Genomic DNA, 14878 nt, shown 5'->3' on the forward strand with positions numbered 1-14878 from the left:
TGCAATGATCTTTAACGTTTTGGCCTTTTTAAACACATTTGGAAGGGGTCATCCCCTCATGGGCAACTACTTTACTTTCAAAGTCTCACAGCTTCCTGGTTCTCAGCTGCTCACTTACCTGAAGAGTACTGACATTGCATTTCATCTTCTATGCTCCATGGCTTCCCTCCGTGCTCAAAATTAAGGATCATATGTGGGTTGGTAGCTGGATAGCCTGTTCATGGGAAACGACAAAGACTTGGACACTTATAATCTGACTGGGTGGGGGATACCCAGGAAAAGCACAAGGTCTCAGGAACTGACATACTTCCACTTTGGCAGATTAAGGATCTATTGAAGGTGACAGCACATAAATTCTGTCTGGGAACAGAAGTCAGATTAAGAATCTATTGCCTATAAACTAAAGTCCAGTATGTTGAAGCTCTTTGGAAGCCAGGGCAAATGAAAAACGAAAGGCTACTGTCTGTGACACTCTGATTGACACAGGGCAATCATCTTGAACTGCTGTCACAGGTTGCTATAATTCTCCAACATCATATCTTGGTATAGATTCTTCTGAGCAGAACTAGAAGGCACCACTCATCCCCAGTGAAGTCCACAGATACATCCTTAAATGACACGAATCCCTATAATAACACATTCTTCTTCAATTTGTGGTGATTGTTACTGTCGTGAGAAAGATCTCTGGGTATATGTTTCGGTTGTTTTTACCATACCTTACAAAGGCTATGTTTTTGTGTAATACTTTTCATTATTCATTATGGTAAGAAATAAAATGCCATTAAATCTGCCTTCCCATATTATAATACATGGATGTGTCAAATCAACATGTTACACACCTTAAATTTATATGATGTTATATGTCAAATATATTTCAATTTAAAAAAATATATTGCAATTGTGCACTTAACTATCAACTAATCCAATAAATTAGAAGTTTGGGGGGCACCTGGATGGCCCAGTGGGTTGAGCATGTGACTCATAATCTCAGGGTTGTGAGATCAATGTGGAGCCTACTTTAAAAAATAAATAAGTAAATTAGGAGTTTTTGAAAGGAATACTTAAATCCTACAGGTAAAATATCCCTGAAATAGAAATCTCTGAAAAACATTTTTAATGTTTATTTTGAGAGAGAGAGAGACAGAGAAAGGGAGGGAGGTGTGCCCACGGGCACAGGGACACAGAGGAGGGGCAGAGAGAGAGGGGGAGAGAGAATCCTAAACAGAGTCCTTGATGTCAGAGTAAAGCCTGACACAGGGCTCAATCTCATGACCGTAAGATGCACAACTGGAGCCAAAATCAAGAGTAGGACACTTAACCTACTGAGCCACCCACGCGCCCCTCTGAAAAACATTTTTAACATCTACTTGAAAGGTAGAGAGCAAAGTGCTAACATAAAAACACAGCAAGTAGCCCTCAAGGACCTTTTATCTGTTTTCCAACTAAACACTACCTTTTATTTATTTTTATTGAGGTATAATTGACATACATTGTATCAGTCTCAGGTGTGCAACATAATGATTTGCAAAAGATCTGTGAGATGACTGTCACAGTAAGTCTAGTTAACATCTATCACCATGTTAGGGAAACATGTATCAACATATATCAACATGTATCAACAGGGAAACATGTATCAACAGAGAGAACACAGAATCAGACATGAAATGACTGCACATGCGTTAATTATCAGCATGGGCCATTAGTATGTTGTAATATATTGAGAAATAACACATCCAAAATATGAGGAAAGAATGAGATATTATTAAAATGACCATTCAGGGCGCCTGGCTGGCTCAGTTGGAAGACTATGTGACTCTTGATTTCAGGGTTGTGAGATTGAGCCCCAATTTGGGTATGGACATTACTTAAAAATAAAATCTTGGGGCTCCTGGGTGGCTCAGTTGATTAAGCATCCAACCCTTTTTTTAAATATTTATTTACTATTTTTGAGAGAGACAGAGCACGAGCAGGGGAGGGGCAGAGAGGTTGGGAGACACAGAATCTGAAGCAGGCTCCAGGCTCTGAGCCATCAGCACAGAGCCTGACATGGGGCTCAAACTCGTGAACCGTGAGATCATGGTTTGCACCAAAGTTGGACACTTAACCGACTGAGCCACCCAGGCGCCCCATCATCTAACTCTTGATTCCAGCTCGGGTCATGATCTCAGTTTATGAGTTTGAGTCTCACATTGGGCTCTGTGCTGACAGCATTCGGAGACTGCTTGGGATTCTCTCTTTTTTCTCTCTTCTCTTTCTGCCCAACCCCCTGCTCTCACTCATGCGTGCACACTCTTCTCTCTCTAAAAATACATAAACTCAAGGGTGGCTGAGTGGCTCAGTCGGTTAAACATCGGACTTCAGCTCAGGTCATGATCTCACAGTTCAGGAGTTCGAGCTCTGCATCGGGTGAGCTTGAGCCCCACTTTGGGTGAGCACAAGCCCTGCTTCTCTCTCACTCCCTCTCTCTCTGCCCCTCACTCACTTGTGGCCTCTAAATAAATAAATAAATAAATAAATAAATAAATAAACAAACAAACAAACTAACTTAAAAAAATTTTTAAATATATTAAAATTTTTTATTTTTATTTTTTTTAACATTTGTTTATTTTTGAGAGAGAGAGAGACAGAGCATGAGCAGGGAAGGGGCAGAGAGAAGGAGACACAGAATCCGAAGCAGGCTCCAGGCTCCGAACTGTCAGGCTCCAGGCTCCGAGCTGTCAGCCCCGATGTGGGGCTCGAACCCACGAACTGTGAGATCACGATCTTAGCCGAAGTCAGACGCTCAACCGACTGAGCCACCCAAGTGCCCCTAATTTTTTTTTAAATGTTTATTTATTTTTGAGAGAGAGACAGAGTGTGAGTGGCGGAGGGGGAGAGAGAGAAGGAGACACAGAAACCAAAACAGGCTCCAGGCTGTGAGCTGTCAGCGCATAGCCCGACACGGGGCTCAAATTCATGAACAGTGAGATCATAACCTAAGCTGAAGTGAGAGGCTTAACTGACTGAGCCACCCAGGCACCCTTATTTTTTTAAGTTTATTTATTTATTTTGAGAGAGAGAGAAGAGGGGCGGGGGGGGGGGGGGAGAGAATCCCAAGCAAGACTTGTGGGCCTTGAACCCACGAACTGCAAGATCCTAATCTGAGCCAAACTTAGACACTTAACGATGGAGCAATCCAGGCTCTCATAAAAAAATTTTTAATGACTATTCAGATGTATATGAACCTGTTGACCCTTGAACAATATGAGGGTTAGAGGCAGCAACCCCTTATGCAGTCAAAAATCCATGTATAACTTTTGACCCCCCAAAAACTTACCAACTAATAGCCTAATGTTGACCAGAAGCCTTACCAATAACATAAACCATTAACACATATTTTGTATATGTTTAAATACTGTAGTCCTTCAATAAAGAATGTTAGAGAAATGTGACGGATCCACGCAGTTCAAACCCATGTTGTTCAAGGGGTCAAGTGTACAGTCAACCCTCATTAGTCACAGAGGGTTTCTTGACTGTGAATTCACCTACCTGCTAATGTTTCATTGTAACCCTGATATCAACAGTCACAGTGAAATTCTGCAGGGAGCGAAGAGTCATTTGAGCAGTGGGTAATTGGAATTGCCCCCTTGGGTATATTCCCAGTTGAGTTTGAACAAAATGATGTCCTGCCTTCTTGTTTCAGTTCTCATACTGTAAACCAGGGTCCTTTTCATGGTCTATTTAATGCCATTGTTTTTGGGTTTTTTCCCCCACGTTTTTGCTTTTTTCTTAGTGATTTTGCTATTTGAAATGGTCCCCAAGCACGTGCTGAAAAACTGTTTAATGTTCCTAAGTGCAATAAGGCAGTAAGGCAGTGATGCCCCTTATGGAGAAAATCTATGTGTTAGATAAGCTCTGTATAGGCATGAGTTATAATGTAGTTGGTCATGAGATTTATATCAATAAATTAATGATATATGTTAAATAAGGTGTCTTTAAACATAAGCACACAAAAACCAAGGTTATGCCTTGCTTGACGAAAATGTTGTGACCAGGGGCTCACAGGAATCTAACCCATATTTCTCCTAGGAGCAATTGTTCAATATTTGGTAATCAGTGTTCATGGTGACTTTACAGAATGTAACTATTGTCAATAATAAGAATTGAGTGTATATAGTGTATATAGTAACTAAAACTAGTGACCTAATTGACAATTTAATAGCTGAACAGATACAGATGAAGAATTAGTATATTGGAATAGAGATCTAAACCCCCAGCCTGAAATGCAAAGGAGAGAGTAAGAAACATAGAGGTCAATTCTAAACTGTATACAGATGTAGAAAAGACTTGGAATATCCAAGGCAATGTTGAAGAAGAAAAAACCTGGAGAGCATAACCCTCACAGATTTTAAGACTTAATACATAAAAACCTATAGTAATCAAGATATGGTAGTATTATTAGTACTAGGGTAGTAAATACAACAATAGAAAAAAATACAAAGATCCCAGAAAGACGACTCAGTATACAAAATTACCTATTTTATGACAAGATGCCAATGTAATTCAGTAGGGGAAAAACAATGGTCTTTTCAACAACAGCTGTTCAATTGGATAACTATACGGGGAGGGGGCAAGATTTTCACTCCCACCTCACACATACCGAAAAGTAAATACAGGATGGATCACAGGCCTAAATATAAACAATGAAGTATTCAAATTTCTAGGGAAAAACTTACAAGACTCATCGATTATTATGGGATATGCAAAGATTTCATATACAAGATGCAAAAAGCACTAACTAGGAAGGAAAATATTGACAAAGTGGGTTATTACCAGGCATGACTGATCTTTACCAATTCTCAAAACCATGGCCCACTTTAAAAATATCATTCTGGGGGTACCTGGGTGGCTCAGTTGGTTGAGCATCCAACTTCAGGTCGGGTCCTGATCTTACAGCTGGTGGGTTTGAGCCCTACATCGGGCTCTCTGCTGTCAACATAGAGCCTGCTTTGGATCCTCTGTCCCCCTCTTTGCCCCTCTCCCTCTCCCTCCTTCCCTCCCTCCCTCCCTCCCTCCATGTCTCTCTCTCTCTCTCTTTTTCAAAAACAAATAAAAAAAATTAGAGGTGCCTGGGTGGCTTAGTCGGTTAAGCATCTGACTTCAGCTCATGATCTCCCAGTTCACAAGTTTGAGCCCTGCATCAGGCTCTGGGCTGACAGCTCAGAGCCTGGAGTCTACTTCAGACTCTGTGTTTCCCTCTCTCTCTCTGCCCCTCCCCCACTCATGCTCTCTCTCAAAAAAAAAAAAAAAAATGAATATTTTCTTAAAAATTAAAAAAATCGGGGGCGCCTGGGTGGCGCAGTCGGTTAAGCGTCCGACTTCAGCCAGGTCACGATCTCACGGTCTGTGAGTTCGGGCCCCGCGTCAGGCTCTGGGCTGATGGCTCGGAGCCTGGAGCCTGTTTCCGATTCTGTGTCTCCCTCTCTCTCTGCCCCTCCCCCGTTCATGCTCTGTCTCTCTCTGTCCCAAAAATAAATAAAAAACGTTGAAAAAAAATTAAAAAAAAAATTAAAAAAATCGGGGAAGGGAAGGGAAAAAAAAAAAAAAAAAAAGAGGTTAGAGTGGGAGAGAGCCAAAGCATAAGAGACTGTTAAAAATCTGAGAACAAACTGAGGGTTGATGGGGGGTGGGAGGGAGGGGAGGGTGGGTGATGGGTATTGAGGAGGGCACCTTTTGGGATGAGCACTGGGTGTTGTATGGAAACCAATTTGACAATAAACTTCACATATTGAAAAAAAAATTTAAAAAATCATTGTGTGTGCTTGGCAGTTATACTGATAAAGTCTACATAACATAAATGCAGCCTACCAGTGGTTATAGGTAAAAGAGAAAGGTGTAAAATCAATGATCTAATTGCTACTTTATGAGGCTAGGGGGAAAATCAGCAAACAAACTAAACATGCTAAAAACAAATGAATAGGAAACTGATAAACAAGAAAATTGAAAAGATTACTAAAATTGGTAAAGCCATAGGGAGACTGATTAACAAAAAAGAGAGAAGAGAAACTAAAACAAAGTGATGAAAAATTAATCAACACTACTAATCCTAAAGACATTAAAAGGAAAATATGATATCTTTTAATGACAAAGCACATTTCAGGCACATCATATTGAAGCTGCTGAAAACCAAAGATAAAAACTAAATCTTGAAAAGAGTCAGAGGGGGAAAAAGGCACACTATATATTGGGAAATAGCGATAGGAATGATTGCTGACTTCTAACCAGAAACAATTCTGGGAGGTCAGAAGATACTTTAATCACATCTTTAAAGTGACCAATAAACAAACAAACAAACAAACAAGCACTGTTAACCCAGAATTCTATCCTCAGGGAAAATATTATTTTAAAAGCAGTGTGAAATAAAGACATTTTCGTCACTAGAAGTCCAATGCACTACACATTACACCACAGAGCCACTGGAGATACATTTTTAAATAAGCAAAATCTGAGAGAATTCACTGCTGAAAGATCTGCACAAATGAAATCCTAAAGGATGTTTTCAGGCTAAAAGAAAATTTTCTAGTTGAAAACTCCGATCAGTAGAAAACAGTCAACACCAGCTATGGTAAATAATAAGATATTCTTCTCATTTTCCTTAAAGGGTGAATTGTTTAGAAGCGAGGTCCATGGGCCAAATTCAGCTCCCTGACTACTTCTGTAAATTAAGTTTTATTAGAACATAGCCACATCCATTTGTTTACATATCTCTGAATGCTTTTGCTCTAGAAGAGATCATTGAACAGATGTGATAGAGACTGTATAGCCAGCAAAGCTGAAAATATTTACTATCTCACCCTTTATTGCCTCAGTACAAAATAAATAACACTGTGAGGTGGACTTATAACAATAAAAAACTAAAAAGTGGGACAACAATAGCTCAAAAGACAAGGTGTGGACCTAAAAGGAATTATATGGCCCTTAGGTTATTACATTTTTGGAAGTGTGACGTAGAACGTGTGAATTACAAGTGTGAAGTAGGAAAGGTAAGGTGTCATGTGTGAAATGAATAGTGTAAAACAGCACAATATCAATTCTAAGTCAACCTTGATGAATTAAAAGATGTCACACTGTGAGCTCTATAGCTACCACTAAAATAATAATAAAATCAACAACAATAATAAAAACAAGACATATCATTCAACCCAGCACAGTCTGTCCTTGAGGCACCAAAATTCACAACCATTCCATGTGCAAAATGCACTTTTCCTTTAAGACTGAGAATGAGACAAAATGTTCACTCCCATACTCTACATCATACTAGAGGACCTCACAGCGCAATAATACATGAAAAATAATAGGCTTAAATATCAGAAAAGAATATTGTTGTTATTTGCAGACAACAGGATTCTGTATAAAGAAAACCCAAGAAAGGCTACAGAAACTACAAAATTTATGAGTGAATCTACCAAATTCACAAGATAAAATGTCGGGGTGGCTGGGTGGCTTAGTTGGTCAGGCGTCTGACTCTTGGTTTCAGCTCAGGTCATGATTTCACGGTTCATGAGTTCAAGCCCCGCATTGGGCTCTGTGCTGACGGCTCAGAGCCTGGAGCCTGCTTCAGATTCTGTGTCTCCCTCTCTCTCTGCCCCTCCCCCGCTTGCGTGTGCGCGCGCGCGCGCTCTCTCTCTCTCTCTCAAAATAAATAAATAAATAAATAAAAACATTTTTAAAAAAGCCCTGTGGGTCAACACCTTGATTTCAGTCTTAGGGAATTCAGGGCAGAGAAATTAGCCAAGCCAATCCAAACCTCTGTGGGATAATAAATTTGCATTATAAAAGTTTGTGAGAATTTTTTGGGCAAGAGAAAACTAACACATTATTGATAATGGAAACATTAGAAAGTATTTGTAATTTGGGGCACCTGGCTGGCTCAGTCAGTAGAGTGTGAGACTCTTGATCCTGGGGTTGAGTCTGAGCCCCACGTTGAGCATGGAGATTACTTAAAAATAAAATCTTAAAAAGTATTTGTAATTCAACTTACACACATCATACATTCTTACATATCTATTCACCAGTATTCCTTTAAGTGAACTCTATGGTCTACATTTCCCTATTCTACCTTTGTCCTAATCTTAATGTTATGGCTTATTTTTCCTTAGATTCTGAATTTAGGAAAGCGTATGTTTCCATTTGATAATTATTTTTACATGCCTCTGCAAACCCATGAGAATGAAGGCAAAACACAGAAACAAACAAAAGCCCACCAGGACCTTCAAGTTTTCTTCTGTTCTTAGGAAATGGCCAGCATTTTTAGTCAATTGTCTTTTCTGGTTCTGAACATCTGACAAGAGAGTGCTGACCAAGGATAAAGGAGCCATTTTTTAAAAATGTTTATTTATTTTTGAGAGGGAGAGAGACAGAGAGAGACAGAGCGCGAGCAGGGGAAGAAGAGAGAGAGACACACACATAGAATTTGAAGCAGGTTCCAGGCTGTCAGCACAGAGCCCGACGCAGGGCTCAAACCCACAAACCATGAGGTCATGACCTGAGCCGAAGTCGGCCGCTTAACGGACTGAACCACCCAGGCGCCCCTAAAGGAGACATTTCAATGAGAGGCTAGCTTTTAGGGTTTTGACAATTACTCAACTCCCCTCTTTTCATGAAGGATGAACCCTCAAAAGCACAAAGCTAAGGTTAGGAAGACAGCCTCAGACAGGGGACTAATCAGCCCACACACCAACTAGGAATCTCTAGTCTTCTACCTTCACCCCTAAAACAAACCTACAAACACAGAAAAAGGCAAACCTGGAGTAAATCCTCCCCTGTCCCAAACCAGCACCAGACAACTTGTTGTGGGGTAGCTGATTCTGGACCTCTCCTCTGAGGTCTGGCAGGTTCTAAAATCTAGAGACTGAAGCTCTAGGCTGGAAATCAAGACAAAGTAGGTAGAATCTATAAATGGGTACAGATTGTTGTATGTTCTAAAGTGTGTAAATCAAATTTCTTTCTGCCTAAATCATCTCATTCATAAGAATACTATTTGAAAGTTGCTTGCTTAGTCCTCAAGGCACTGCATGGCAGACACTGTTCTAGAAGTTTTTTGTTCATGGTGACACAGCGGGTAAGAGGAGGCCAGGACAAGACACCCCACGGAACACAAAGACACTCCAAGTTTTTCTGGGGACCAGGAGGGGAAGGGGTGGGATAGAAGGTATAGTAAGGTTCAGTAGGACCCACAATCAAATTCCCCTCCCAAGCTCCCAACATGGGGTCCATCTAGCCACCTAGAACCCGGAGGAACAAGGGCGAATGCCTCCCACACAACAAAGGAGCTGTCTAGTGCCATCTCTTACCCCAGCCATACAGCAGGACAGACCTACCAAGATCTGACCTTGCCCAAGCTGAGCCACAGGATGAGTTTGGAACTGACCCATGGAAAGCCAGTTCCCTCACATGCTGCATACAGAAGCCCCAGCGGTCTTTGATAAGGTTCTGACAGGCACCCTCTTCAACAACCGCTTGGACCCAGGCCAAATTCTCATGTGAAGAAAAACAGACAAAGGCAGATGAACTACATGTGCCAGAACCCCCGTGGCAGCCAAACAGCCAAGAAGCACCAGCCCGTAACTAGGAAGACCATGCACCCCAAACCACACTTTCCAGAAACCTGTGGCCGTGCACAGGTGCCTCAGTTCCCACAAAAACCAAAGACGGACTAGACAGAGACCAAACTACACTCCCCAACTTCAGCTGGGTCTGGGTCTCCTCCTCACAGGACCTGGTCCTCACTGATGGAAATGATCTTCTGGCCTCTTCCTGGGAGGCTGAACAACCTGGGGTTAGGGGCTCCAGTGACTAGACTGGGCCTCATCTATCCCTTTGCTCCTGTGGAGAGAAACCCCAGTAAATTGTAACTCTTATAATCTACTTGACACCACCTTCTTGAGCATACAGAACACTTACAATGGCTGTTTTTAACATAATTTTCTGTTATTTCTGTCACCCATGCCAATTCTGGGTCTCTATTGACTTTTCTTCACGTTTACAGGTCCTGTTTTCCTGTTTTTGTTTTTGTTTTTTTATTTGCATCCCTGGGTAGGTTTTGACTAGATGCCAGACACTGAGTTTGACATTGTTGGTCGACGGGATTCCTTTCTATTCTTTAAATACTACTGGGCTCTGGTCTGGGAAGGAGTTAAATTACTTGGAAACAGTTTGCGTTGGTAGCCGCTTGCATTTCTCCTTTGTCAGGAGGGTTCAGAGCAGCCTTTAGTCTAGAGCCAACATGAATCACCCAGTAGAGTCACTATTTTTCTGAAGTCCCACTGTGATTCTCCCGATGTTAGGAGGGGTTTCCATTCCAGCTGGTGGAAACACAAATTATTCCCCACGTGTGCAACCTCCAAGGATGGTTCTGCCTGTTCATTTCCAGTGGTTCTTTCTCCAGCCCTGGGAGTTTCCGCACATACACGTGCTGCTCACAACTGAAAATCATATGGGGGAACGCTCTCACCCTGGGTGCAGCTCTGTCCTCTCCTGTGATCTGCCCCGTGAATTTGAGTCGCTTTGAATTCTCCGAACTCTAAACTGTCTCAGTTCACAGACTGCCAGGATCTGATTAGATTCCCTCTCCCTATGCTGCAGAGTGGAAACTCTCTCCAGGCTATAAGCTGGGGGCAATCGTAAGGCTTCCTTCATTTGTTTCCTTTCTCTGAGAGATAGCTGTCCTGATGTCCCTATTACCCTATGTCTGCGGTCCATTCCTGTATTTTTCTATCTTTTTCATTATTTAATGAGGGTATATACATTAAACATTTACTGTTAAAGAAACAGGGCTGTTGGAATTGGCTGTGAAAAATTCTCACACTTAGGTGTGGTATGGAGTACCATACTCAGAATGGGATAATTTATACAATTTCAGAATAGATACAAACATACGTTTGACATCTGCAGCACATAAATCTCATGTTCCTTTAAAACATTTAGTTCTTCTCCAGTGTATCACTTGATTTCCATATTTCAAGAGCATTCCATGGTGATCACATCTAATGACACAAGTGTAAGATTCCTTGATTTCAGGGAAAAGTGTTACTGTATTTGGACCATGATAACTAAAGACAATTACTTCTCTGAGAACATGCTTCTCTACATTTATTTAATGGCTAGGTAGGAATTTACTGTAGTATGAATTCTCTGAAATGTAATGTTTTTGTGGTAGACAAAATGACCTCCCAAAGACATTCATGTCCTAATCCCCAGAACCTGTAAATGTGTTACGCTACAGGGCACAGGGCATTTGAAGTAAAAGACGCAATTGGGTATTTTAGGGCCATGTGACTGTTTCTGGAGTTTCACAGGCTCACAGTCAAGAAAGGAATTGTGCCTCAGGACAATCTGTATGCAGAGCCTCACCCAATGCTTGATTTAGAGCTTTTGAGCTGATAAGATTTAGGTGGGATTTTTGGACTTTGAGTTGGTGCTGTTAATAGTTTGCGACATTTGGAGGTGCTGGGATAGAGCGAATGTATTTTCCATGTGGTATGGACACAAATCACTGGGTGCCAGATGGTGGTCTGCAATAGGCAGGATAATGGCCCCCCAAAGATATCCACATCTTAATCACCAGGACCTGTGAATATGTCAGAGAATAAGGCAAGGGAGAATCAAGGTAGTTAGGTGGAGTTAAGGTTGCTAATTAGCTGATTTTAAATAGGAAGGTTATCCTGGATTATCTGGGTGGGCCCAATGTAGTCACACAGGTCCTTAAATGTGGGAGAGGGAGGCAGGAGGCAGTGCCAGAGTGATGGAGGAGTTGACTGGCCATTGCTGGCTTTGAGGTGGAAGGGGCCTGCAAGCCACAGATTTGGGCAGCTTCTAGAAACTAGTGGACCAAGAGAACAGGTTCTCCCTGGAGCCTCCAGAAAGAAATGCAGTCCTGCCAACCCCTTGCTCTGAGCCCAGTGAGATGCATTTCAGACTTCAGACCTCCAGAACTATAAGATAATACATCTCTGTTATTTTAAGCCAACAAATTTATGGTAATTTGTTACAGCAGCGATAAGAAACTAATACACTTGTATCTCCACATTCATCATATTCATAGGTTTTTGCTACATAACGCAATTCCTGGTGCCCAAGATTTCATTTATTAGAGAAGTCTTTCCCAGATTCATTCCCAAGGTATAAAATTGTGACACATTAGTTAGTTTGGTGATAGAATTTCCATCTTTTATTGCATTCAGGGGTCTCTCTTTCCTATGAGTTCTTCCACATTTTACTAAAAATGCTGTCTGTATTCAGTGTCTCTAATATCTTTCTACACTTCTCTGGCATGTGATTAGGTACAACTTATCATTGAAAACATCATCACATTCTTTCCTCATGTTCTGGTCCTGTGGGAATTCTTTGATAGCAATGGAGATAATCATCTCCGGGAAACGGGTTCCCCACAATAGCTGCATTTCTGTGGACTGGGATTTCATGGATATTTAATAAGTCTGAATTCTCACAGACGTAGCCTCCACCACCACTGTGCCTCCACAGCACTTCTGCCCAAAATGAGCTCTCACATAGAATGTGTGGAGGATTCTTGCTAAAGGCTTTTCTAGTATCAGATAGATCCTGGTACCAGAGGATTTTCTTTCCTACACAATGTCTGTAACATATAAGACATAATTTATTACAGAAGGTGTGGTCACATTCACTGCATTTGCAAGACATATTCCCTGTGCAAACTCCAGATTACTTACTGAGGCCTGACTTCTTAGAAAAGGCTGTTCCACAAACACTACATTTCTACCCCCAAGGAGCTCACTGAGGTTTAACAAGGGCTGAGTTCCCGAAGAAGGTATTTCCACAGGCACCGTGTTCATCTGGTTTTGCTCCTGGGCAAGTTTACTCACGTATAAAGAGCTAGGACTCCCTGAGGAAGGTTTTTCCACTTTCAGTGAATTTATAGTTTTCTCTCTTGCATGAGTTTTCTTATGTTTCATGAGGACTGACATGTGGGCAAAGGCTTTGCCACATTCACTGCATGCATACGGCCTCTCTCCAGTATGAGTTCGCTGATGCTGAATGAGCTTTGACTTGCTCCTGAAGGCTTTTTCGCACTCACTGCATTCATAAGGTTTCTCTCCTGTATGAATTCTCTGATGCTTGGTCAGGTCTGACTTAAAAAAGAAAGTTCTTCCACATTCACTGCACTCGTAAGGCTTCTCTCCTGTGTGAAGTCTCTGATGTGCAATGAGGTATGCCTTCTGGGAAAAGGCCTTCCCACACACGCTGCATCCATAGAGCTTCTCTCCAGTGTGAGATCGCTGGTGTCTATTGAGCCGGCACTTCCTGCTGAAGGCTTTTCCACATTCACTGCATTCATAGGGTTTCTCTCCTGTGTGAGTTCTCTGATGTACCATAAGCTGTGACTTCCTAGAGAACGCTTTTCCACATTCATTACACTCATGGGGCTTCTCTCCAGTATGAATTCTCTGGTGTTCAGTGAGCTGAATCTTCCTCATGAATGTCTTCCCACATTCACTGCATCCATGGGGCTTTTCTCCTCTTTCAGTTCTCTGATGTCTAATGAGCTGTGCCTTCCTGGAGAAGACCTTACCGCACTCACTGCATTCGTGTGGTTTCTCTTCTGCGTAAGTTTTTTGATGTTCACCGAGCTGTGATTTAGTGCATTTAATTCCAGTAAGAGTTGTATCCTGTTGGATGTAGACAGAGGATTTCCCATATCCACTAAACTCATCACGATCTTCTCCTGCATATCTTCTATTCTGGAGAACAAAACCTAAATGTGATTTCAAACCTTTACAATGTGAACCAAATTTATTGTGTCTTTGTGTTAAAGGAACAAGACTTTTGCATAAATTGAAATTATTTCCAAGTGCATAATTTTGCTGACATCTTTCCAAAGTTTTAATCTCGTTTTGGTTTTCTGGTTGCCACTGCATATGGTCAATCTCCCATATTTCTTCTAGGAAAAAGAACAATGAAAACATCCATGATAATTTTAGGGGGAAAAGAAGGTTAAAAAAAAAAAAAAAAAGCCATGGTTTGGGCTAGCTCTAAGATCGAAGTCTAAGAGAAATGTACCCTGTGCTCTGTGAGAAAAAGACAACACTATAAAACAGCAAAAGGAAAAACACGTACTTTAGAAACAACAATGGATAGTCTACAATGAATAAATATAACTTAGGCTTCTCTCCAAATAGGACCTTGCAAAATGGAGACAAGTAAAAACAGAACCACACTGTGACTGGAACAGAACAAAAGAAGATGGAGGGGATGGATCCTTTCATCCAACAAACACTGAATGCGCTGGTGTTTGGGAATACATTAGAATATGATATTAGAATATTACCATACTATGTTTGAATATTAGAATTACAATATATCGGTCACACTAAGGTAACTTATATACTCTGTCTCTGCGGAGCTGTCATTCTAGTAACAAGACAGAGAAAAAGATGGGGGGAAGGGAGGATCAACAAGTAACCGAAGAAATAAAAAAATTACAGAACGTGCAGAACAGTGTGTATGAAGAAGGTGACAGAGTAGTGGTAGGTTAGTCTTAGATAAAATAATCATCCATGAGACAAGGAAGTTAAGGTGACATCACAGGGTAAGAATGAGCGGTGTTATACAGATAACTCGATGAATAACATTCCAAAAAGGAACAACCAATGCAAAAACTCAGAAGCAGAAAATCTTAGGCATGATCAAGAAACATAAGAGAGGCTGGTGCACCTGGATTATGTCCTTGGCTTGAGTGAAGTAGAAACAGGTAAGTTTGGAAAGGGAGGCAGAACTGAGACCATATAGATGATGTAGGGAGACTTTGTCAGAAACTGGATTTCCTATTGGGGTGCCTGGGTGGTGGCTCATTTCGTTAAGC

General features: G+C 41.3%; 1 protein-coding gene across 6 annotated transcripts in view; it reads right to left on the reverse strand.

Moving 5' to 3' along the window:
* The window catches only part of LOC109252913 (zinc finger protein 577), a 37936-nt gene that overhangs the window by 5386 nt on the left and 17672 nt on the right, over positions 1–14878 (reverse strand). For 3 of the 6 annotated variants that reach the window (XM_053905718.1, XM_053905716.1, XM_053905717.1), the window contains one exon: positions 119–214. In XM_053905718.1, coding sequence (XP_053761693.1) covers positions 119–214 — 96 coding nt within the window. Of the gene's footprint in view, positions 1–118; positions 215–12181; positions 13958–14878 lie in introns of those variants that run through there. The other 3 variants (XM_019425397.2, XM_053905719.1, XM_019425396.2) reach the window with 3 other exon arrangements.

This window comes from Panthera pardus, unplaced genomic scaffold (assembly GCF_024362965.1).
Source record: "Panthera pardus isolate Hobbes unplaced genomic scaffold, ASM2436296v1 HiC_scaffold_18, whole genome shotgun sequence".
NCBI classification, from domain to species: domain Eukaryota; kingdom Metazoa; phylum Chordata; class Mammalia; order Carnivora; family Felidae; genus Panthera; species Panthera pardus.